This window comes from Pimephales promelas, chromosome 15, assembly GCF_988280905.1.
Source record: "Pimephales promelas chromosome 15, fPimPro1.hap1.1, whole genome shotgun sequence".
NCBI classification, from domain to species: domain Eukaryota; kingdom Metazoa; phylum Chordata; class Actinopteri; order Cypriniformes; family Leuciscidae; genus Pimephales; species Pimephales promelas.
The window spans coordinates 34916973-34944287 of NC_142783.1; the positions used below are offsets into that span (position 1 = coordinate 34916973).

The 27315-nt window shown below is 35.1% G+C and overlaps 1 protein-coding gene across 1 annotated transcript; it reads right to left on the reverse strand.

The window, feature by feature from the left end:
- Positions 1-17515: 17515 nt before the first annotated feature.
- On the reverse strand, positions 17516-22596 carry LOC120473317 (adhesion G protein-coupled receptor G6). The gene is made up of 10 exons (XM_089120618.1): positions 22446-22596; positions 22227-22367; positions 21608-21706; positions 21474-21510; positions 21276-21376; positions 21075-21202; positions 20330-20595; positions 19851-19941; positions 18805-19088; positions 17516-18360 (listed from the first exon to the last, which is right to left on the reverse strand). The coding sequence occupies exons 1-10, from the start codon at positions 22569-22571 to the stop codon at positions 18218-18220; spliced, it is 1416 nt and encodes a 471-aa protein (XP_088976744.1). The 5' UTR covers positions 22572-22596; the 3' UTR covers positions 17516-18217.
- Positions 22597-27315: the final 4719 nt, after the last annotated feature.

Genomic DNA, 27315 nt, shown 5'->3' on the forward strand with positions numbered 1-27315 from the left:
AAATTCAAAGTTTGTCATAAATGTCAACTTTTTGTGTAATATCTTTGTCATAATTTCAACTTTTTGTCATAAATATCTTAATTTTTCATCATTTAAACTTTTTATCTCATAAATGTCTGTCATAATTTTGACTTTTATGTCATAAATGTCGTAGATTGTCATAATTTCAACATTTTATCTCAGAAATATCTTAATTTGTCAAAATTTCAACTTTTTATCTCATAAAAAGTCGTAAGTTGTCATAAATGTCAACTTTTTATGTAATATCTTTGTCATAATTTCAACTTTTTATGTCATATATATCTTAATTTGTCATAATTTAAACTTTTTATCGCGTACATATCTTAGTTTGTCATAATTTCAACATTTTATCTCATAAATATCTGTTTGTCATAATTTGGACTTTTTGTCATAAATGTCTTAGTTTGTCATTATTTCAAAATTTTATCTCATAAATATCTTAGTTCGTCATAATTTCAACCTTTTATCTCATAAGTAACTTAATTTGTCAAAATTTAAACTTTTTATCCCATAAAAAATCGTAGTTTGGCATATTGTCGACTTTTTATCTCATAAATAGGACTTAAAGTCATAATTCAGACGTATTGACTAGTGTCTTGCCTGTAATAAATTAAAGAGACACAATGGATTTTTAAAACTAGAACAACTGTTTAACAAAGGACTTCTTAAAAATCCTCCCAGAAGAAGAAGAGAGTTTGTTCCCAGTGAAAGGATGATGGCGATTCCAGTGGCTCTCGGCCTGAACCCGTCCCGTCAGAAGCCGCTCCTCCATCACTGTCCCGCACGCGTCTCCGGCTCCAGCCCTGATTTCCCCCGGCGCTGTGTTGGGTTTGATCCTGTCTAGTTAGTGGTGTTCCCTTCCTTTGTCCCGTTCCTGAGGGAGAGACTGATTCTCCCGTTATTACGCTGCAATTAAATGCCTCTCTGGGACACTTCCCATAATGAACCATTTCCTCGGGATGAAATGATTCTCCAGCGTTGCCCAACATGTGGTTGAGACGGCAGCTCACTGGAGGCTTTCGGATTCGATTGACAATCGCTTTCAGATGTCCTTCAGTACTGTTTCGTCTGCAGTTCTGGACATATAATGAAGAGATTCAGCTCATATGACTCTCACAGGGACTCACTGAAGTGTTCAGTTCACATCAAGATGTGCAGCAACACTCGATTCGCTCATTAACGTCCTGAGAATGTCTGTTTTCTCTGAAAATAAATTCAATGGACATTATTTTGGGGACGATAACGTTGTGATATTCCAGGAATGACAGTGAAGCCACATCTGATGCTGGAAGGTCACATGACAATGACATCATGGCGAATGGAGTACGTCTAAATTACATTTATAAAACGGATAGTTCCGGTCCTTGATTCTGATTGGTTGACTCCACAAACACACACCTGTTAGTTAGTGTTATACACACACCTATAACCACATCACATTAGTGTCACACACACACACACACACACCTATGACCGCATTACATTAGTGTTACACACACACACTGCATTACGTTAGTGTGTTGACTAGAGTTGTCAGTGCGTGACCCTGTGCGGTTCCCGTCGGTCTGTACCGAACCCCCCGCGCGCGTTCACACCCTCGTTAGCGGCACACACTGCTTGTTTAGGCGCGACGCCCAGTGAATGCCACACTGAGCGCGGAGGGTGGGAGCGTTGCTGCGTGCTCGCGTGCGTCTGACCCCGCGGTGCCGATGCCCGGTCACGGGGAAGCGCACAGGACGGGGTCACGCGCAGTTCATCAGATGATTGATTCACTCTTTGTTTCCCATGCACGCTGACCGCTCCGGGCTATTGTTGTTTTGTTTATATTTCCAGGAAAAGTTTGTTTGCTCTTTTATCTGTTTAATTACTTAATACTTTATTTTTAGATCTTTATTTTATCTATTTTTTGAACTCTGCTAATTAAATAGGTCTTTTCCATGGAGGTTGTAGAAGAGACAGGGGTAAGTTGTCACCAAGTTTTTTTTATTTTGTTATTTATTTATTTATTCAGAACTTATATATGTGTTGGAGACTGGGACTATTTGCATGCTTGTTTTTGCTTTATATTTTCCGAAAAAAATCCTTGTTTTTTTGTTTAAAATAATTAATTAATACTTTATTCATTTTAGGACTTTGCAAATTAAGTATGTCTTTCTCATGCATGTTGTGGAGTAGACCGGGGCAAGTTGTCACACTTATTTACTCTGGTTTATATTTTTAGGATAATTTTTTTTTATTTATTAGTTGGTTTATTATCTGTTTATTTGTTTGCCAAATGAATTCTTTATTAATGTATTTATATTAGAACTTTGCAAAAAAAAAAAATTTTTTTTTTTCCTGATGCATATGGTAAAAAAGACCGGGGCTAGTTGTCACAGCTTTATTCTGCTTTATATTTTCATTGGCAGCAAATTAAGAAGAATTATGACATTTTAAATAAATAAATAAATAAGAAATAAAGGCCATTTAATTGACAGAAAATAAAATGTTTAAAAAAATTATTGTATAAAATTCAACATATAGCCTAAAACACATCTTTTATTTTTTTTATTACAGTTTGCATGTGTAATTGTTTGAGACCAACATTTAAAGCATGCTAGAGTTCAAGACTCAAACCTCAAAGTTACTTTAAATAATGCCATGGTATCGTCCGCATAATTCTCTATAATGAAGCGATACACAATCATCTTTCAGGAGAAATGAGCAGTAATGGTTGCATGCACGTCTGAGGTGGTTTGCTGTGTTCAAATGGAATTGAAGAATTCAGTGTGTTTACGACCCAAACTGATTGTTCCGGTCGTTTGCCAAACTCTAAAATTGATGGGGTTTTTTTTTTGCTTGTAAAGCGTAATATCAAGAATCAAGAAAAGAACAGAGTAGATTGTTCTGAATTGCTCTGTGATTGTCTAAAAGCCTCTTTATGAGCAGCTTAGTTTGTTAGAAGCCTAGTTTCAGTTTTCCGACTGTATTTGGACCGGGTTTTCCATGTTTAAACAGCATCTTACCCAGTGAGAGGACGAGCTGACTCCGGTCCAGGGGAAATCAGGTTTCGTGGCTCGATCCAGCAATAAATATATTGATTATAGAGGAACTTCATTTGGTGACCAATTTGGACTCACTTTATCAGAAGTGCATTAGATTCCCAATTGGTGAGTCCAGTCTGAAACAGTATTAAAATCCTCATGATGAAGAGTTTGGCTTTAACGTGCTGCTTATACTGAAGCACGTCCAGAGCAAGGTTAATTATCCGCTGAATTGTGACGCACGTTCACTTTTAAATATGAAAAAGCCTCATGCTAATAATTTTCCGGACTTTGAATCTACTCAAGAACATTATTTCAAGCACTTCTACGCATGAAAGATTAAAAAAATTGTTAGTATTTAGCAGTTAATGTGTCCTGCATTCTCAGTGTTTGCCACAAGAGGCGCTATAACTCATGGATTGAAGACAGTCATGAAGTAGTTCATCAAACTGTTGTCATCATAGCAGCTACATAAATTACACAAAACAGCATGCAAGTATATTTAATGGGACCACACATTGTGTTATTGTGCAATAATTGATATAGAATTTCTACAAACGTCAGATGTCTGCATAATTGCATATTTAAATGATTATTTTATTAATGTTCATTTAGGCCTGTGATATCAGTAATTCTCGCCCATGTCTTGAGGATGAGCAGAACTGCACGTTTCCTTGCATGTACGGGTCTACGCTGGAAATGTCCACATGTGCTGTTCGTTCCTGAAGCTCCAGCGGAGGACTTCTAGGAAATAAATGAACGGCCTTGAACGCAGTGTGTGTGTGTGTGTGTCTTTGGATAAAACATCTGCCATACATGTTTGGTCTGAAACAATAGCACTTTATTATTAATAATTGCCACAATTTAAGAGAGATGTAGTGGATATTTGTGTGTGTGTGTGTGTGTGTGTGTGTGTGTGTGTGCGTGCTACTGTATAATCTAATCCATTACACTGGACAGAATGACACTGGACACCAGGAGCCGAGTGTAATAAATCACGGGGTTTGTGACAGTCAGATGAAGCTCTGGCACTTTGAGCTGTGTGTTGTAGATTGACCTTTGACCCCACGACTATTCACTCATTACTTCCTCCTAATGCCACGGCTTTACGAGGCGCACGCCGACAGCAGCCGAGCTACACTCCTTTAATTCTGCAGGTTATGATCGTCTGCATATGTTGGAGTAACGTTCATGTGGACTTAGTCTACTCATGAGAGTCTGTGGACATGTTGTTTTTTCAAAGTTACTAAAGTGAATGTGGAAATGATGGGATCATAAATAGGTGATTGTCCCGATGCGGTTCGTCTAACAATAGTTTCAATGGAAACACATTTTGTTTTGCCACGATGCCCAACGGCCGCCTCAACCACATCCCAAAGACCAATCAGAACTGTTCTTTAAACTCTCCGTTCCCAGGAAGAAGTGTGTGTGTGTGGTCTTATAATGACGACTCTGAATAATGTAAAAGATGTTTATAAGAACCTGCAGACAATGATGAATGCGCTCTATGAGACAGACGTGGTGTTATTTTTATTATATATGACGGATATATGATATGTGATTATTTTTCTAAGCTGTTGACATGTTCTGAGTGTGTGTGAGTTTTGCATGACGGAGAGACGGATCGATGTACACACACACAACACTTAAACTAGGAACAGATCTGTCCGGTTAAGATACTGACCTCAAGATGAAATCTTATTCTAAGAAAACATATTATTAAATAAATAATGATTATAAATAATAATAAATACAATGATAATAATTTATAGAATTTAAATATATAAATAACTAGTATAAAAAATATAAAATTCGTCCTGTAATATATTAAAATATTAAAAAATGAATACACTCTAAACAATGCTGGGTTGTTTGAACCCAAATTTGAGTATAATATGGACAAACCAAAATGTTGGGTTAAAAATTGTCATTTCAAATTTTAACCCAAATTCAACTTTCAGTTTTAACTTAAAATTTTTTAATTGCATTTTAACCCATCATTTGTGTTTGTCTATATTTGACCCAAATTTGGGTTTAAAAAACCTAGTATTTTTTTAGAGTATATAATAAAGCATTTAAAAATGGATACAATATATATAAAAATAAAAAGTAGATCTTATAAAATATAAAAATAAAATAAAAAGGTAAATATTAAACAACCTATATATATGATGTAATATATAATATTATTAATAATAAAAACAAATGTATATATATATATATACATACACTCAAAAAAATGCTGGGTTATTTAGACCCAGATGTTGGGTTAAAAAGGTAATTAAAAAATGTACAGTTGAAAGTGAAAATTGAAGTTGGGTTCAAATTTTAAACCAATTTTTAACCCAACATTTGGGTTTGTCCATATTTGACCCAATTTTGGGTTAGAACAATCCAGCATTTTAGTATATATATATATATATATATATATATATATATATATATATATATATATATATCCCAAAATAAACAACCTATATATATATATATATATATATATATATATATATATATAATATATAATATTATTAATAATAAAAACAAATGTATATATATACACTCTAAAAAATGCTGGGTTATTTCAACCCAAATGTTGGGTTATAAATGTAATTAAAAAATGTACAGTTGAAATTTTAAATTACACTTTTAACCCAACATTTGGGTTTGTCCATATTTGACCCAATTTTGGGTTAGAACAATCCAGCATTGTTTAGAGTATATATATATATATATATATATATATATATATATATATATATATATATCCCAAAATAAACAACCTACACTCTAAAAAATGCTGGGTTGTTTTAACCCAACTTTGGGTCAAATATGGACTAACCCAGCCGTTGGGTTAAATTTTTACATTACGTTTTTAACCCAACATTTCGGGTTTGTCCATATTTGACCCAAAATTGGGTTAAAACAACCCAGCATTTTTTAGAGTGTATATATATATATATATATGATGTAATATATAATATTATTAATAATAAAAACAAATGTATATATATACACTCTAAAAAATGCTGGGTTATTTCAACCCAAATGTTGGGTTATAAATGTAATTAAAAAATGTACAGTTGAAATTTTAAATTACACTTTTAACCCAACATTTGGGTTTGTCCATATTTGACCCAATTTTGGGTTAAAACAATCCAGCATTGTTAAGAGTATATATATATATATATATATATATATATATATAATTTAGATTAAATTATATCACCCGCACATGACATGCAGGAAAAAAAATGATGTATATTGTGGCTTTGAATTAAGAATCATGTCCCATGAATACATCAATTTATTCCCTCTCCTCATCGTCGGTCAATCATGTGTTTACTTAAACCGGAGCGAGGGAATGAATTAGTTCAACATGGGTTTGTGTTGTGATGAGGATGAAGAGGCTCTCGTGAGAAGAGCAGCGGAAGATCACAGGCATGAAACTGAGGTCACACTCACCGTCTGAACGCTTTCACACACACACAGGAGCACCAGACCTCTGGCTTACATTAGCTCACTCTGACCTCTGACCCTGAAGCACCTCTGACCGCTGGTGTCCAATGAGCCGTTCGCACGGGACGCTTTATGTGCTCAATAAGGTTACTTTAAAAAGACTAGCGTGACTCTGAACATTAAACTCGGTGAAACCGTTCAACAGGGATCATAAAGAAGGACCTTCTATCAATGTATTACCGCTCTGAAAAAGGCACATCAATTTAATTTGTATTTATTAACATCAATTATTTTATAAATGTATGATTTATTTATATTGCATAGCAAATTTAGATTACTCTAACTAATAAACTTAATTCGATGCATATTTTGTCAGTAATACATAAAAATGTATAGATAAAAATCATGACAGTTTTTGCATGTTTTTATTTTAATAATCAAATTTTCAAAATGCAAAGAATCAGCATTAAACATTACATTTATTCAGTTACAGGTATGAACATGGTAAATATATTCAGTTATAGTCAAATGCGTTAGATTGAAACTAATTGGATTGAAGATTCATATTTAAACCTGGTTATTGTGCATTAAAATACGTTCAGGTTATTCGTGCAATTACAGAAATCTGACATGTTTCAATGACATATGTCTGACAAATATATGCATCACATCCAGTTTATTACTTTATGTTAAAAGCAGATGGATTTTTATACGCAGTTGAGATTAATTTCGGCTTGTGTTAATCTCTGTCTGCGTTCAGGAAAGCCTCTCGAAGCAGTCGTTCATTTGAATGACCCCTGTTACGAGCTCCACGTCATTAGGGTAATATAAAAATGAATGATGGCTTCCCAGATGCCCCTGTGCGGTGGATTTCCACTCACACACACACACACGTCAGGATCTGCAGTCACGCAAGCGCTGCCCTGAGCGCAGACCTCGACACAACTGCAGGAAAACCAGACACTAGAAACAGTTTCACAACTTACAGGGGAATAAATCATTTCAAGGACGCACGAGGAGGAGTGTGTTTTACCGCTGGGACGAGAAACACAGCAGAACTCAACATGTGTTTAAGAGAAATTAGACACATTTGACATACCAAATTTCACATTGAATTAAGCTAAACGTGTGATGTAGTGCTATTGCATGTGTTTTAGTTTTAAAGTTGAGTGTAGAGCCGACATTCAAGCATCTTAGCAATGAGTTTTTATTTTTATAAGAAATGTAGTTGACATTTTGCAAATGTTTGCTGCTGCAAACACTTAAATTTAAATGAAAAATGTGCATTTTAGATTAATTTCTTTTGCTCATAATATGTAAGATGCGCACTTATCGGCTGCATTTACTTGATAAAAAATAGGCTACATCAACTTAAAAAAAAATATTATTCCAGTGTAAATCAGTTTTCTATGTGAATATATAAAGTGTAATTTATTTCAGTGTTCAAATCAATCATTATTCCAGTCTTCAGTGTCACATGATCCTTCAGAAATCACTCTAATATGAGGATCTGATGCTCAGGAAACATTTATGATTATTATAAATGCTGAAAAGAGTTGTGCTGCTTTAGATTTGTGTGGAAACTGATACATTTTATCCTTCAGGATTCTAACGTTCTAAAATAACTTTTGTAACGTTATAAAGTCACTTTGCATATTGAAAAGCATTAGTATTTTCTAAAAGTCGCATTCACTTCCACACAAAACAGTCTGTAATATAAAGTGGGTCGGATCACATTTATGATGTTTTATTGTTTTTAAATGACATAATTCATGCATATTTAAGGTCGGATGAAAGCTGGAAATACAATCAAACAGGATCATGCCAAGTTCAAAGTCAGTTCAAACTGAAATTTAAAGGCAAATTATGACTATCAAAGGCGGCCTTTTAAAAATTAGATAAGTTTTCTAGTGTTTGGGAAGAACTAAGTACAAGTAGCAACACTCATGCCTATAAACGCACTCTTCTAATGAGCATTTGAAGGAATCTGGAAGAGTGTGCCAGCACTGAGATGTTGTTTGGACGTCCTCCAGACCACAGATGCACATTTGAGGCTGTGCAGCGTAACAGGCCCATCAGGGGAACCCGCTCTATCGGTCCTGGCAACTATCATTTAATCACAATCTTCTCTGCTATTTACATTTTGGAGCAAATCACAGTTTCTATGCCGAATCTGGGAAACCTTAAATCCGATGCACAGTTTGAGGTTTTGTGATCAATCTACAGTAGTACAAGAGTGAATAAGTTTGAAACCAAAGTGCATCTAATTGAAATGCATGCTTTCATTCTCATCTGGAAGAAACAAACTTTAGCATCACATAATCAGCAGCCTCAACGCGGGCTTCAACTCTAGTTAAAGTATCCATGACACTGTCGATCACCACAGGAAATAATTGAATTGCTCATTTTACAAAAACAATAAATCATGTTTACACAACATTCACTACAATTGACATGCATTTTGGAGAGTTTGAATTCTGAAATGTGAATGTGCTTATTTGACTGATTTTGAACAGCAACAAAAAATGTTTATATTTGAGCTATGATGTGTCTATAGTTTCCACAGGCAAATTAATGTCACTTGTGACTTGACCTCCCCGGAGACGCCATCTTTGAGGACATAAGCTGCTGTGTTTACCATAGGCGTTTACAAAGTTTTATCGGAGAATGTTGTTTTACAAACAAACATTTATTTCTGTTTATAATGTTACGCGAATCATGAAGAGACAAAATGAAATAGATTATAAAGAGACTATTAAAATAAGACACAGAGAGGTACAATGCAAAAATCGGTTTACAGTATTTTCATGTGTAACGTTACCATTATCTGGTATTGGCTAGGAGTTTTTTTTTACACATGTGAGCAATTCCGAGCCTGGAAATCACTAGAGGCGTACTACAATCAGATTGCCGAGGGTTGGTTTGGTGACGTTTGGTCATCATAGCGAAGTAGCATGCTAGACTATCTGTCTATTAAAAAGCCATAGCCTGCACAATTTAATTCCTATGTTCCCCTTAAAACAGTCACCGGTGCTTTCTGTAATATGTACTTATTTGTACACTGAAGAATAGGGGTGGAGTGGTATGTGTTGAAACAAACCGGTGCGGGCATGTTTCGGTGCATGAATAAAAAAATAAATAACTCGCGTGCTAATTAATTAATATAATGCGGAACTACTTTATACGCGGGTTCTTTAGGGACATAATCGGAGATGTGTGTGTGTGTGTGTGTGTGTGAGATCGAACAGTGAAAACAATGTTGTTTTGTATGTTTTTAATACCTCGTCATTTTTCAAACTGCAAAGTGTTAACTTATATTTGTTTACACTCGCAATAAAACACAACATTGTGCTTTTGTCAAACAAATTATCGCGTGTTTTGAGTGAGTATCATTCCTGTTTATCCTCGCCAACCATAATCTCCGTCGTTGTTCGGACAAAAGCTTAGTCTTCTCACATTCATGGAGTCTAATGACGGGTATAAATCCCGATTTAACTGAACCTCCGGCACGATTTTAACATACATTGACCCAGAGATAACCATTTTCACTTTTTAGCACGAAACTCATTTCACTTCGTTTAACTCGTATTTCTTCTTCTAATGTTTATTGTTTTGCCCTCAGCAATGGCGGCGGGTGGCCAAATGCCCGTATGTTGTGACGTCATGTGGGAACTATGTACATTCGCATACAAATGATAATTCATCTAGGTAGGCAACTTAACAAACCAAAAAAAGTCAAAGTGCATTTAAACAGTTTGAATTGTATTGCATTTTAACATAATACTTGACTGCTTTTGGCATAAAGCATGAAACTGCGCACAACGTGCGGAGGAACATTGCTTTGGTCCTTGCGTGAGTTGTGCTTCGACTCCGCTCAGTGTTCCGCGCGGATGAATCTGAAGCGTTAGATGATCGCCTCACCCGAGTTTATGTCACTAACGACATCAAAAACGGCCCCAATAACGGCATAAAGATATCCGAAAGTTCGTCTTTTGAGCATGTAAGTGGCTTAAGTTATATCCTGCTGTTGTTTTGGCTTGAATATGACATTACAGAGGTTTGGCAACACTGGCAGACGTTGTTGATATTATGGCGGGGAACTGTAACGTTAATTTGGCAGAATGACCAGCTGGTTTAGAGTTTGGGATTGTTACCAACATTAACATTGCTTTGTGGGTTTAGTCCATACACAGCTGATTTGATGCTATGGAATGTTGATTCGTGTTTTTTGATTTCTCAATCTTTAGCTTAAAAACTGTTTTCACTTCAAGATACGTTGTTGTGGTTTTGAATTTGAACTGATAGACATCTTAGCCTGTGTGACTAGTTTCTTGTGGATTAGCTCGTTCGTTTGGTGTAACGTTAAGTTATATTGTTCTAAATTTGGTGTAATATCGTTAGTAAATGTTTGTGAAATGTGCTTAACTGAGCAGTAAAAATAGTGTGATTTGCTCTGCAAAACTAGTTCTGAAAGTATCTGTGTGACATGCTGTCAAACATTACAGATAAGATATTCTCATTTTATAAAAACAATCAATTATGTTTATAGTACTGCACTTACAATGGACATTCTGGAAGGTTTCAATGCTGAAATGTGCTTATTTTTATTATTTTGAACATTTTTTTTTATTTAATTTGAGCTATAAAGTGTCTATATTGGCTCATTGCATCCAAATGATAATGAATCTACACAGTTGGAATTATACAGCATTTTAAAACATTTACTTGAAGCAACACTATGGCACCTTCGGCCATCAGAGGAACATTGGGTCTCATTCACTAAACGTGAATTATTTCATATTTGTACATACACAGGATAACTTCCCACGAAAAATCTCTGCCTAATTCACAACACTTTCATACACCCATGAATTTGTTCTTAACATCGCTCTGATTACAGTATTCTAAAGTATTGCATAAAACACGCCCAAACCATCTTCATATAAGAGCTTTCCACACTTAGTGTACACTTTAACTGTATATGATGGAAAATATCTATAAATTAAATATTATAAATTAATATTAATAAATTAAATTGTATTATTTAATAATTTTATTATATAATGTTATATATACAGATTAACACAATGAGTGCAACATACTTCAATATAATTATAATCGTGTTCGAATTAAATATATTTTCTTAACACGACTATAAGGCCCCACACAGAGTAAGTGCTTTTACTTGTGGTTTTGGTTATTCCTATGTTTTTTCATAAATTTTTTTTTTTTTTAAATGATTACGAAATTTTTGGTGAATCGTAGTTTGTTCTTAAAATAGTTCCTACGCACATTTCACACACAAACTTTTGCGTATGCATTAGTGAATGAGACCCAATGTTTTGCTCCTTGCGCGAGTTGTGCTTCGGCTCCGCTGTTCCGCGCAAATGAATCTGAAACGTTTACAGATGATCGCCTCATCATATCAGAGCCAACGACATCAAAAACTGCCCCATGGCAGAAAGATATCCGAAAATACATCTAATGAGCAGGTAAGTGGCTTAAGTTATATCCTGCTGTTGTTTTTTGGCTTGTAAAATTGCTTGTTTTTAATTGAATATGATGTTACAGAAGTTTGGCAACACTGACCGACATAATGTGTGTTGATATCAGATAATAACGGCGGGAGCTTTTATTTGACAAGACTATTCATATAGGCTATAGACAAATGACCAGCTGGTTTAGAGTTTGGGATTGTTGTTAAACATTGCTCTGTGATTCTAGTCAATGCACAGCTTATGTGATGTCATTATGCAATGTTGATTCGTGTTTTATTCTGTACTTTTGCATGCAAAACCTTTTGGTAAAAGGTTCATTTTGTTTTGGTTTAGAGCTGCTTGATTGTGGATTAGCACGTTCTTCTGGTGAATATTGTTCTATATTTGGTGTTATATCGCTAGTAAATGTACAGTAGGACTGCAATGTTTGTGAAATGTGGTTGACTGAGCAGTAAAATGTGCGAATTGCTCTGCAAAACTAGTTCTGTATTGAAAGTATCTGTGACATGCTGTCAAACATCACAGATAAGGTTTTCATTGCTCATTTTATAAAAATTATACTGCACTTACAGTGGACATGCTGGAGGGTTTCAATGCTGAATTTAACATTTGTGCATTTTAACAGTTGGAATTGTATTGCATTTGAACATTTATTGATGCAACTCTATGGCACCTTTGGCCCTCTAGTGGTTGAAGCATAAAACTACACGTAATTTGCAGAGGAACAATTGTAACGTATCACTAATGACATCAAAAACTGCCCCAATAACGACAGAAGGATATCCGAAAATATGAGCAGGTAAGTGATATCCGATAATACGTCTTATGAGCAGGTAAGTGGCTTAAGTTATGTCCTGCTATTGTTTTGAAAAACAATTGTTTTGAGTGGAATATGATGATACAGAAGTTTGGGAACACTGACAGACATAACGTTTGTGGGGTGTGTATGATCTGTGAACCCATGAAACTCTCAGAAGCGAACCATTGAACAAGTGTCTATGGGTTTTACCTGATCTTTGATCCGGTTTATTATACATTTGTACATTTTTAGATGTTTTAATGAGATATTAGTATAATTAAGATTAGTTAGCTGAGCCATCCATGGACTGAACAAAACAAGCCCTGAAAATTGATAAAAGAAAACACGTATTAAACAGACCCTTGACATTTAATCTTGAGTAATTAGTTAATTACATTTCATAGATTTTAATTTCAGTTAAATATTTGCTGTGTATTTGTAAAAGGTGTTTTTGTGCATGTTTGGCTTGAATTTTTGTTGCATTTACGCTCGTCTGACCAGCAGGGGTCACCAGCGTGTGGTGTTTTCGAATGCTTCGAATCTTTGCGAAGCAATTTGTTCGATGTTTTTCCCCACACTACTGCTTATAGCCTGCACTTCTTTGCTTTATTTATGAATGTGAATATATTTTGTGCACTGTATTCTTGGGCTGTTAAAAAAATAAAATATAAACTAACATTAAATATGAATATTTGAATTGTTTAGCCTATATTAAAAATAAAATATACGCAAAAAAAAAAACCCAACAATAATCTATAACAGTGTAAAAAAATTCAGCTTAAGGTAGCTACAAGTATTAAATGCAGATAAATGTCAAAATAATGCCTATATTAGTTAGACGCAGTTAAAATGGAGTAAAACGCAGCCATAGAATAAAAAATTGTGATTTACGGTAAAGCAAACACATGATTTGTAAAATGGTTTTATGATGCACTCGCTCATTATTAAAGATGAACTGAACTGAAAAATTTCGACGTTGAAAACGTGTTGTTTATGACAATTAAAAGTAAATTACACTAAACATTTTTTTAAAATATATATTAATATAGCTTTTTTAAGCAACGCAAAATTGCGCTTGTTTGCGCTGGCAGTTCCGATGACGTCACTGGCATGGTAGGACCCGCGGAGCGCCATAGACAACAGCTGTAGGTCCTGTATACACAGACGAAAATGAGCACTTTTAACGGCATGGATTACGCATTTGAGCCCGTGAGGGACAGGCCGGTAGTGTCTGACTACCACCACATGGAGGACGATCAGTTTCAGGCTTCACTTGCAGTACAGGATCGTTTGGGGGAAAGTGACTGTGGGCGCGAGCGCTGTGGAGCATAGACACTGCACGGAGACGATCTGTTGCAGAGAGGTCAACATGGACATTTATTGATCGGCGAAAAATACATCACCATGCACCGTTCATTTCGGATGCTGTTCGGTGAGAGAAACGTGTTGAAGGAGGCTATGCTGTCTCTAATGGATGTCCGAGCTGAGACGCGAGCGCCCCATAAGTAACAGGGTATTTTACGAATAGGTGACGTCTGGGCTAACTTGTTAGACTTTTCTCAGATTGTTTAGATTAACAGCGTACTAGCAGTTCACTCTATGGGCGAGGGTGCATTTAGGAAGGAGAAAATCCCATCCTTTACAGTAAACTATACATCAGGGATCTTTTCCCCCTCACCCGAATATCAAGGATTCGAGTAACGTTAACGTGATGCATTGAACTTGTAACTTGTGTAAATAAAACATTTCATGCATTGTCAGACGTTTCATGTACTCATTGACGAAAGTACACATCTCTAAATAGTGTGTCGCTAAAAAATCTGTTTCCTCAGCCATGTCAGCGCGCCTCAGACTGTTTACAAGCTACGGCTGTTCTGCTGGTGCGGGTAGGCAACGGAGTGGCTTACCATGCCAGTGACGTAGTCGAACGTTGAAATCCAACATGGCGGCGCCCGTGTAACAAAAACAACACTTTTAATGTACCATTTTATCCCTTTTAACAAATTCTGCCATTTTAAAAATTGTACCAATGAGAATAAATAAAATACATCTGTTATATCACCTTTTCTCAAATTTCAGTTCAGTTCATCTTTAAATGTTAATTTCAAACAAAAAAGTTACATACTTTAGAGTACATTTGGTTAAGCGTTGATTTGCTACTGTTGCTTTATCAAACACATTGTGCTCTTGACAAAAGAATCAAACCCTGAAGCGTTTATGTATGGCAGTAATTACCCACTTCACTTGCGGTTTGGCACCAAGAACAATTCAACTATTAATGATCTGCAGATAAACGTTGTTTATTCTGTGCGCATCACTCTCAACACGAGGCCTTCAGCAGCGTTCAGACCCAATCCTGTCTCGTGTTAAACTTCACTGCATGTTGCTCAATAGACATGCCACGGACAATGACTTTCCCCAACTATTTCCTGATACTGTTCCGCTCCTGCCACATCAGACTGAAAATCTGATCCATGTAAACATTTCTGAGAGTCTCAGCGACCGCAGTTCTTTCCCTGTCTCCAGTGAGATGATTTGGAGAAGAACACAAGCCACACAGGCAGAGATCTGCCATATCTTGTCCAGGCAGATGAGCCTTTATAATCTGGGCAAACAAACATCTCTGGCTGGCCGGACACTGTGGTCTCCAACTCATCAGTGTAGGGTTTTGACGAATGCACGAAACTTCTGTTCTTGATGCTTTACTAAGAATCAACAGTTGTTGTTTTTTTTTGCCAGTAAACTCGTTATCTAGGCTGACTGTGTATTTCAATGTAGTGTACATTATTAAAAGAGTCCTCTCTCTGGGGTCTTCAGGTCTCTAGGCTCAGGGTTGGTAAGATTTTTGTTGTTTCTGAAAGAGTCTCTTCTGCTCACCAAGACTGCATTTATTTGATCTAAAATACAGTAAAAATTGAAATATTAGGCCTATTAGAATTTAAAGATGTCATGACATAGATTTTTATTATTATTTTAATGTGTTTCTTGAGGTTCACTTATGTTAATATATATTTTTTGCAACAAAAAACAAAGAAAACAAACAAACTAAAGTAATATGTGTGGAAATACGATTATTTTCAGAACTTATTCTGACCCTCTGGGCCCTATCTTGCTCCCGGCGCAAATGACTTCGTACATTGACGCATTTATCGTTCCTATTTTGCACCCGTGCAAACTAAGTGGGCTTTTCCCTCCACAGACGCACGTCGGTAAACTAGGAAATGAACTTGCGCTCCCTGGGTGGGTCGGGACTCGGCGCAAAAAGGAGGCTATGCAAAGAATCCGCTATGCATAGGGCTGGGGATCGTAACAAATTATTGGATGGCGATACCGATACCTTAACTTCGATACCGGTTCCTGAACGATACCTTTTTCGATACCAATTTTATGTAACCAGTTTGTAACCAATTTTATGTAACAATTTAATATTATTTAAATTTTTATTTTATTTTTCAGTTTTCACACTTGTATTTATTTTTATTTTTCAGACTATTTCACACTCATATTTTTTGAATATGTAAAAAAAACACCAATGCTAAAGTTTTCTATGCTTCCTAATCGATTTAACAACATGTATTCTTTACTGCAATTAGCTCATTGTTTCTGCCTTATCTTAATGCATTGTTTAACAATGAAACTGAATGTAAATTAATTGAAATGCATTACACTGTGACCTCTGATAACAGATCACTCTAAATTGTAATTTAGAAACATACATTTTCTGCAAAGCAGCTTTGAAACGATATGTATTTTGAAAAATTATATACAAATTAATGTGAATTAAATTAAACATAGGCTACTAGGGGGCAGGATTTATGCCTCGCGCTCAGCACACATGAAGCTTGCCTTAAAACACTGGCAACAGTAGCCTAATGATTATATGGATGTGTCGGGAAACAACAGCAAGGATATATTTTAATTGTTTATTAATGAACAAGTGTTTAATAAGTGTGCTTGCAGCAAATATGATTATGGTGATGCTGAGTCATTCCTGCAGTAGTGAATGCGCCTAAATGTATTAGGTAATCAAACTATTTATTTCTAATTGTTTTGTTTAAAAGTAGACCTATTTTGACCGTCTATAGGCCTATTCCTCATTTCTATGAGGCAAGTATCCTATATGGTGAGTTTCGGTTTCATTTGTGACGCGCTCCAGTTCTTGCAGTCGAAGACATCATTACTCCCTTCAGTGTCGCATGATCCTTCAGAAATCATTATATTATGATGATTTGATGCTCAAGAAACATTCATGATTATTATCATAAAAATGGTTGTGTTGCGTCATATTTTTTTGGAAAATATAATGCATGTTCAAAAGATTAGCATTTATTATGTCATCAACAAATGAACTGCTCAAGTCATTCAACCGGATAGAAATTTATTAGTCAATGTGAATCACAAGTATTGAGTCAATAGCTGGTTGTAATTGCAACTACATGTCACACTGAGTTATAGTAGATGATCTCATTCACATCTTCAACTCAGACACTGTGAGTTACACTGCACAATCTCACAGCGCCCTCTAGTGTTACACAAACCTACATCACTATCATAAATGCATATCAAATACATAAATACTGAAAACAAACCTGCAATAAGAAATGTGTTGTAGCATACCACTAATATTTATATGTAGAAAGACTAAATCAAAAATATTGAATATAATGCACAAATTCATACTGTTAATATGTTCATAAAAATTATCATATTAGTGCACTGTATAAAAGAAACAATATAATTTTCACTTTTGTTTAGCCTTCAAAGTCTAGATGAAAACTGCATTATAATTATTTGAAACAATAATTCTTCATGACATCTTTACAACTACATCAAATAAAATAATGATCATTGCACAATTTAAACAATCAAAAGTCAGTCAAACAATATATTTCATAACTAGGGTTACAGTTACCCTGAATTTACAATACGAAAAAAAATAAAACTTAAAGTAGCTTTCAGTGACTATATGTATTTGTTAAATTACATGTAAACTGTGAATGAATGTAAACTGTGAATGAATGAGTTAAAGATTCTTGTAGTGGAGAGTATTGTATGATATGAGTAAAGTGATGCTTCTGTGTTCGAATCAACTGTGTATTATAATTTTGTATATAATTTTTAATTGTTGTAAGTATACCATCAACCTGTCCAGGGACTGCAGGCGGAAACTAGCATATTTTTTGCTATAACCTGGCACATGTCATCTCTTCTTTCTTAGATCAATGATTTTTTGTGCATTGTCCCTGATCAAATAAATAAATTCATTCATTCATTCAAATTAACTTGTGTTTGAAATGTCTTAAAAGCTAAAGATCCCATTTATGATCCCATCAGTCATTACACCCCCTCACCGTAGAACATTTCAGAGATTATTATTAAACACGACTAGTATTCTGACCTTCTACTTTTGACTTGCTCTCTTAATTAGGCTCATAAACATTTTCCACTGCATTATCTCTGGATTGAACGATGGTTGTGGTGGAGCCGGCGCTTTCTGGATCATCAGAGAAATGGCCTTCTATGTCTTTGTGAATGTGGTAGTAATACAGGAAGAGGAAAAAACCTGAAAAAATCAGAGAATATTATTCCTTATAGATTTTAAAGATTTAAAGGGATACCCTAGTTCACATCAAAATGATAGTTTTGATTAAATCTGAGAGCTGGATCACTCCATAGGCTTCTAAGGGATTGAAACTTGCCGACCCAGAAAAGTTAAAGACATCATTAAAATAGTCAGAGTGACTACAGTGGCTCAACCCTAAGTTTTGATCGAGACTTGTGTAACTGGGTTGGTCAAATATGGACCAACCCAGCCATTGGGTTACATTTTTAAATTGCATTTTTAATCTAACGTTTGAGTTTGTCCATATTTGACCCAAAATTGAGTTAAAACAACCCAGCATTTTTTAAAGTGCATGAATGAATTCAAATAATTTGCTGAAAACTGTTGGAAAAATAGATGCATCCTACTAAACCACATTCAATAATACAAGTGATTGTTTCTCACCCTGAAACGAGTTCAACACGGTGAAGATGTAAAGTGAGGGGATGAGCATCGGTCCATAACTGAAGAACACCACAGCCCACGTCAGGCCGAAGAGCAGGAACAAACTCAACACCATCATCAGCTGCTTTCTGAACGTCTTTCTCTTGCCGTCAGTCGCTCTTATGCGTCGGGATTGGACAATCTTAGTGACGATCATGATGAAGATTCCTGCCGTGAAGATGAAGACTAAAGCGTAGTAGCCAATGTTCACTATGTAGTGAATTAACGGATCTGTAATCCAGCACCTGTAATTATAAGAGAGTTAAATATAATCAGAAGACACTTAAAATGCCTGCTCTTTCCGTAATGTGCTGAAACACGGCAACTAAACCTAATAAATTCACAATGACTTTTTAACCTCTTGATTCGGACCCTTTTGAGCCCAAAACACATGCTTGAAATTACATGCTTGAACTCAAATGGTTGTCTTTCCTAAATCCTTTAGAGTATTAGCATAGTTGTTGTATCATTTGAAAGAAGACAATTGGGGCTTTATTCAAAAACAATACATGTAGGCTAACAAAAAAAGTTAGACAAGCTGGAGTAATGGAATGAAATGGTTTTGTGCATAACATCTTTTTATCATAAATTTGTTTCTCGTGACCACGCGACCGTTTCTCGAGATTCGTCTCTCGTGAGCGGGCGACCATTTCTCGAGATTCGTCTCTCGTGAGCGGGCGACCATTTCTCGAGATTCGTCTCTCGTGAGCGGGCGGCCATTTCTCGAGATTTGTTTCTCGTGAGCGGGCGGCCATTTCTCGAGATTCGTCTCTCGTGAGCGGGCGACCATTTCTCGAGATTCGTCTCTCGTGAGCGGGCGGCCATTTCTCGAGATTCGTCTCTCGAAATATATTTTTAAATGATATATAATTTGTTATCATTCTTTTCTTAATATTTTAAGATAGTATTCTATATAGTAAATGTATACGATGTCAAGAGGTTAAAGTTCCATTATAGGGGCACAAAGTTTTATTAATTCATGCATCTATGACATCAGAACAACTTACATTCGTATGTTTTTTCCAGACGTTGTGTTTATGACCCGTGTTTTATATCCTCCTATTGAAACAACAGCTATGACTATCGGGGCCGGAAACGCTGAAAGAGATCAGGGTTATTAGGTAACTAAAACCAAAACCATAAAAAAACATTTCCATTACTTGAAATAAAATAAACTTTAACTGAAAAAAAAAACAAACATTTTATTTCAGCTAGTTGCCAAGGAAACATTTTTCATATTCATTTAATTTAATTTAACTTGATGTACTAAAATGACTAATTATTAAAATAGTGAGAGGCGATTAATAAAAACAAGCTGCTGAAGCAAAGGTCAAAAACATAAAAGTTTCATGATAGGAGTTCATAAGAACACAAAATATAGGCCTATATTCTTTTTTTGGGGGGTGAACTTGAGTTTACAGTCTGATTTGCTGTTTTTTGTTTCTTAAGGCAAAAGTATAATAGTTGATTTCTCCATATAACTCACTCCAGCCGACCACGGTGACCTTTGTCATGTAGTTTGTGATGGTGACGTTCTGTCTGATGAGCCATAAGTACATATGAAGAGCTTGAATGAAGAACCAGGTGAATGTAGCCAGCATTGAGTAATGCATGAGCAGCGCTATGAAGACGCACGCAGCCTTGTCTTCTGTGTTGGCCACGCTCTCGTTTGACAAAAAGGATAGATTCAGGAGAAACAAAGCCACAAACATGTTCATCAAGATCTTTGTGGCCTGGTTTGATTTGGCTTTCCTGTTCGAATATAAAAACACTGTATTTTTAACATGCATTTAGGCATTTAGCAGAATTTTTAATCCAAAAAAGAAAGCAAAAAAACCTGGGATGCACAATATATCGGCACCGGTACTTTTTGCAAATACATTATTATAACGAAAAATATTAAAACACAACGGAAATCATTGTTGTGTCCATGACGATGGAAAAAATAGGCATAAAGCTTACACATTTACCCAAATTATTATATGCATGTTTAACTGAAGCGTATTTGGGTGGGTTTGTCCCATCCCCAATGTCACTTCTCTTTCTTTTACGTCCCGCCGGTTAAATAGCAACAGCGCCCAAGACCCGCCCACAAAGTTACTTTAAGATCGTTAAAATAGGGCCCAATATGTCGGTGCATCCCTAAATGCAACTGGTCAAAAAGACTTTTAACTTGAATACTTGAAGTACTAAATGCACAAACTAGGTGTTAAATATTTAAGATACTCTACCGTAATAGGAAATGCATGAACAGAGCGACGGACAGGAAAAACATGGAGATGCCACAGCCGATAGAAGTGATGAAGCTCAATGATTTCACAGACTCCGCTGTGCTGTTTTGATTTTCACCTGGAGGAGACTGAGAGATCAGAGAAATATATGTGAATTAAAAGATTCTGATATGGATTTCATGGGATCTTCAAATTTCTCACCATCAGCACTGCGAAGAACGTCAGATGTGAACACGAGCACTTTATGGTGGTGTTATCGATTTTTACTGTTTCACAGCCGGATGTCGTCCATGTTAGATTTCCTTTGAAGAAAAAACAGTGCTTAATTAAATAAAATATATAAAATACAATATAGGTTTGTTGATGGGAACTGATCAATAGATCCAGAAGTAAATTTACCTTTGCCATCCCAAGATTTGCAGGACGCATTCCTGGCCTGTGAGAACATGTTTGATTTATTACTTTGATTTCAAAGTGTCTGGTGGTCATTATAAGAATAATATTTTACAAAAAAATTAAATAAAATAAATTACCAGATCTTTATGTTTAAAGACCATTTCAATATTGTTGGTAAGGTTGGAGATATTGGCACTCATCGTTATTCCATAAACCTCGTTGTTCAAAGTTTGATTCTAAATCAAAAACAAATCAAACATAAACATGTGAATAAATAGATCAAGAAGCTTTTGTTAAAAAGCTTTTGTTTTTCCAATATTCCAATATTTACAATATGAAAAATGTGATGCTGTGAAATATATTATGAGAAAATTAGTGTTTTTCTTTTTTTTGTTAATCTATGATGCATATAAGAATGTTGTAAGAGACTTCAAAACAACATTTATGAAACTTTAAAATATCATAACTTTTTAAGAGTAGTTCACCAAAATGTTAATAATTTCATTCAAATACAAAAATATTTTTTTAAATAAATTTAATCTTCAGCTTTTTCCAAACAACATTGCAACATTTGCATTATAACAGAAGTGCATGTGATTTGCTAAAACATAACAGATTTTTACAACAGATTTATGTCACTGTGGAAAAGAGCTGTGCATGTGTCAATTTTTTTTAATTTTTTTACAATTACAAATATATCTTAAACATTCCTTAAAATACTCAAACAAAGAATTTAAATGTTTTTCATTGAAGTACCTTGTCTCCCATATTATTGAACCGTAGAACTCCAAGATACGCATTTCCGTTGTTTTCCAAACGTGATTTATTAAAGGCCTCCTTGGAAATCTTTACAGACCAGGAAAAATTTCTACTCTGGATATTTTGACAATTAACCACCTGTGTAAAGATGAGTTCATGTTGATTAATGAAGAATCCCTAGCCCAGGTGGACATTTGAATGTTTTTCAGGCCTTACGTTGATGATGTTCTGATATGAAGAGTAGCATTTGTCTTTGATTTCTGTGTTATTGGCTTGTATTTGGAGAAAACCAACAGCATTCCCTACGACAAGCCCTACATCCATTGTATTGTTTTTTTCCATCTCCTCTATTACAGTATCCAAATGATCCAAGACGTCTCTGCAAAACCAGTTTAATCACTTGGCATTCTTAAGTTACTTGATACACACATACTGTTGAATACACGAGATTGAGACCGAGTGTATCTGAGGACTATACAGTAGTTTGTTTATAAATAAATTACAGATTTCAGCATTAGAATAATCTCTGTAGCCTATTGGTATCATCTGCAACTTTTTCATTAATTTACATGGTTATACAAATAAAATCTAAAAAATAACTTGCAGGGAATGTTCTGGGGATTCGGGTTCTGGGAGCACTTCTTGTTAAACTGGTTATTATTTTAATTTTCAATACAAAGAGTGTGTATTTTTTTAAAATGATTATTTATTCATTTTTGGTACATTTACGCATAATTTATTTTTAGACTTATTTGTTGGCCAGTTGTGGTCACTGCAATATTAAATAAACCTAAACCTAAAATTATGTTTTATTGTTCTACTATAGTAATGATAATGTTTAAAATAATACATTGAATTTAATAGTTGTTGCTCACATTGTCCCACAGCAACATTATGATAGTGTCGATTAGAGTACAATGTTTTATAATAATAATTTATTCTATAGTGTGCATTTCATTAATTTAACATTTAATATTGGGTGCATTCAAGTTATTTGACATAGGCCTATTTTAAATTTTTTTTTTAAACGCAAAAGTTACTTTCCCTGGTAATTAGTTACTTTTATAATGTATTTATACTCCGTTACTATTTGTGAGAAGTAACTACTAACTATAACTAATTACTTTTTTAAGTGCCCAACACTGGCTGTGGTAAACATGGAACTTTTCCTTGACATGAAACGGTAAATAATCAAACCAGTGGAAGCCAGCAGTGCATGAAACTGCTGTCTCTAACCTACCGTATTCATGCAATATCTATTTAGTCGGTACAGTAAACCTACACTTTAGTAATGTTCCCTCAGGCAGCGCGCCCACTGGCCGTGCCTCGATCTACGCCGGCGTGTTTTCCCCTTCTACAGTCTATGGTTTTTCCACATTTGAATATTAATTTTCACCTTCGAAATTCTGATTTTGAAAACTATTCGGATATATATTCTAATTTATAATATATTCGTTGACAGCCAGTTACTTGAAGTCACTGGCAAACGCACACTTACGATGCTTTTGAGGAATCAACATCTCCATCCTCGTCCTCTAAGCCAACTTGAGGTATATTTATGTTAATGTCATGTGGGTCAAGATCATATTCCTCAGAGTTGATTTCATTATCTTCAGAACAGTGATTGGTTCCACTGTTACTGCAGGTCACACACGTCCATTGAGTGTTGTTTAAATACATGATGTATGTGCTTCTGTTTTCATCTTCTACACAGAAATAAGTAAGGGATAGATTTAATTTAAAGGAACACTCCGACTTTTTGGGACTTTAGCCTATTCACCTTACCCCCCAGAGTTAGATAAGTCCATACCTTTTTCATCTCCGTGCGTGCTATAAGTCTGTTTGACGCACCCACCGCTAGCCTAGCTTAGCACAAAGACTGGATGTGAATGGTTGCAGCTTTCATACTAATCCAAATGAGTGGCAAAATAACGCAAACGTTTTCCTATTTACATGTTGTGGTTTGTATAGTCACAGAGTGTGCAAATATCAAGGCCATATGAGACACAGACATCTTTTAACCGTATAAATACTATATTTTCTGAAGGCGAAGCACTGCTACTTGGGCAGAGTGATAACAATCACCTGAGACGCACCGTGACGAGGAGCAGAGAGTTCGCTCAGTGTTGGAGTAAATAGTCAGCAATTACTAACATTAGATAGAAAAGCATAGTTTATCATGGGTGTTTGCTTTATTGTATGAGCTGTGACAATAAACAGGGGAGACCAGGTAATACAGTACCATTTTCATTGATTTCCAACCAAAAACGCACCCAGATTTATAAATATCACATGAATAAATAATTATTATTACAGGAATCAATATATTTTAAATGCAATTTATTAGCTGAGCCAAATGTATTCAACAGTATATAATATACAGTATAATTGCATTACTATAGGATAGAATAAGGGGAAAGTAATAGCACAAATTGTTTTTGCACAATGAACTCACAGCCTATCGTACCCTTTTGCACGCTCAAGTTCGTTATTTCCATGGTTATTTCAAATTTAGGCTACTAGGCGCGCCGCGCGCAGGGTGCAAGTTCAACGCGGTGAACGCGCTCGTTTTTTTCCCAAGCGCATCCGCACCGCATCAAGATAAAAACATATTCATACCCTAATCATATAATAGTGTCACTAACGTTACATTAGCTCTGGCTAATAGCACTGTTACAGTAGGTCATCTAAAAACACTTACCTCAGCCGCAGGTGATCCACTTGTCCTGTGCTATATCGATGGGATGGCCGTATCCTTCAGCACATTATGGTCCGTGTGGCAAATTCCATTTTTTCAAAATAGTCGTCCATTGAAATGTACCGAGCAAACATAATGTCCCTTGATAATCTATTTAGGTGTGTTTGGATCAATATCCAGAGTAAGTTAGCCATTTCTTCATCCAGTCAGCGTTTTTAGTTGGAATTCTGTGAAACATGGTATTACCTCCCCTGTTTACAGTCGCAGCTATTTACAATAGAGCGAAAACCCATGACTATAAACTTACGCGTTTACTATTAATAAATTGCTGACTCTGTTACCCAAACACTGAGCGAACTCTCCGCTCCTCACCACGGCGTGTCTCCGGTGATGCGGTTATTACTCCGTCAAAGTAGCAGTGCTTTCGCCTTCAGAGAATAGTTCCCAGGTTTTATACGGTTAAAAGATGTCTGTGTCTCATTTGACTTTGTTATTTGTACATTCTGTGACTATACAAATCACAACATGTAAATAGGAAAACGTTTGCGTTATTTTGCCACTCATTTGGATTAGTATGAAAGCTGCAACCATTCACATCCAGTCTTTGTGCTATGCTAGGCTAGCGGTGGGTGCGTCAAACAGACTTATAGCACGCACGGAGATGAAAAAGGTGTGTATGGACTTATCTAACTCTGGGGGGTAAGGTGAATAGGCTAAAGTCCCAAAAAGTCGGAGTGTTCCTTTAATTGTACAATAATTGAATCTTAAATATTAAAGTGATTCATATATGTGTTGCTTATTTATAAATCTTTAAACGTCATAGTTTCAGCATAGTTCACATTTATCAATGACATAAAATTACATAAATAACATTTTTGTAAAAAAACGTTCACAGAAGAAACATGCTGTCAGTTTACATGTGTCAGATATACTATATTTATTTTGATTTTGAAATCAAACTTTGGGTGTGAAACTGAAAAGTAGTTTATAAATTTCAAGACAGACTTACCGCTGCATGTCTGATCATCGTATGGAGCGTTTCTACATCTCTCTTCAGGATTAACAGGAGGGATATCCGAACAACCTGAAGAGACCATGACAAAATTGAACATAATTATCAAATCCAGGTCCGAATTATCAAATTGAATTAGTACTAAGACTAACTATTGAATTTACAAAATGATTGTAAATACAATTGTTAGGCTTAGTATTAAAAGGGGTATTATATTATGAATGAATTACAATTGATTAATTTGTAATATATTAGATTTTTTAATTATGCATATTATTAAAATGGTATATTTGGTATATAAAATGGTATATTTATTACAAGTATCAACTATATACTTTACAGGTGTTAAAGTGTGGTGGTGGTGGTGGGGGGTGGTAAGATAACATGATTATTTATAATGTATTTAAACAGCATTTTCGCTGTTGTATGTAGAAATTAGCTATGTTATTCATTATTTAATATATTGTAGTCCTAATTTATATACACCATAACATTATATGTTCCATGGACCATAGAGAATGATTTTAATACTGTACAAACTGTATTTTCTACCCCTTACACTGCAAAAAATGCTTGTCTTAGTGTTTTAAAAACATTCTTAAATCAAGATACAATTACTCCTTTACACACACACACACTGACATACACATATGCGTTTGAGACTGACCATTTTGCTGGTGATTTTCACTGGAATCACTGCCTTCTGAAAAGTTAAGCATCAAAACATAAAACAGTACTCTTCACTGATGAAAGCCCCATTACTCTGAGGCTGATGTCTTGAGATTTTTATTTATTTGAGAAAAACAACAACCACCTGATTATATGTTTGTTAATGCTTATGACTTTTAATTTGTTCATTAATAATTTGATTACACCAGAATTATAATTCTGTTACAAGAATGTTGATATTTTTAAACATTAGCTACAGACAGAAATACAAAAAAAAAAACTACCAAAATATAGCTGTGAGCAGCGATGATGGCTTTGGCCCTTATATCTATAAGACACAGAGAATATTTACTTGGTACTTTACTTTTCCTTCAGTTTGACCTGCCGATACCGGTTTTAGCCGATTCCGATTTCATTTTTTCAAACCACTTTACAGCACACACAAATAATCATTTTCTATCTTCTCTTTAATAAAACATTTTTCATAGAACATTTTTTGAACAGTAATCGCTATAAACAGAACTATATAAATTACTCCTGGTGTGGGAAATTCACACACATCTAAAGTGCAGTGTAATGGAAGAACCATTTCCTTTTCACATCCAGTAACCAACAACAACAACAAAAAAGATAAATTTAGCAAACAAAACTTCTGTATGAAAACAGGTAATGGCAATAAAATAATATATAAATAAAAATAAAATAAA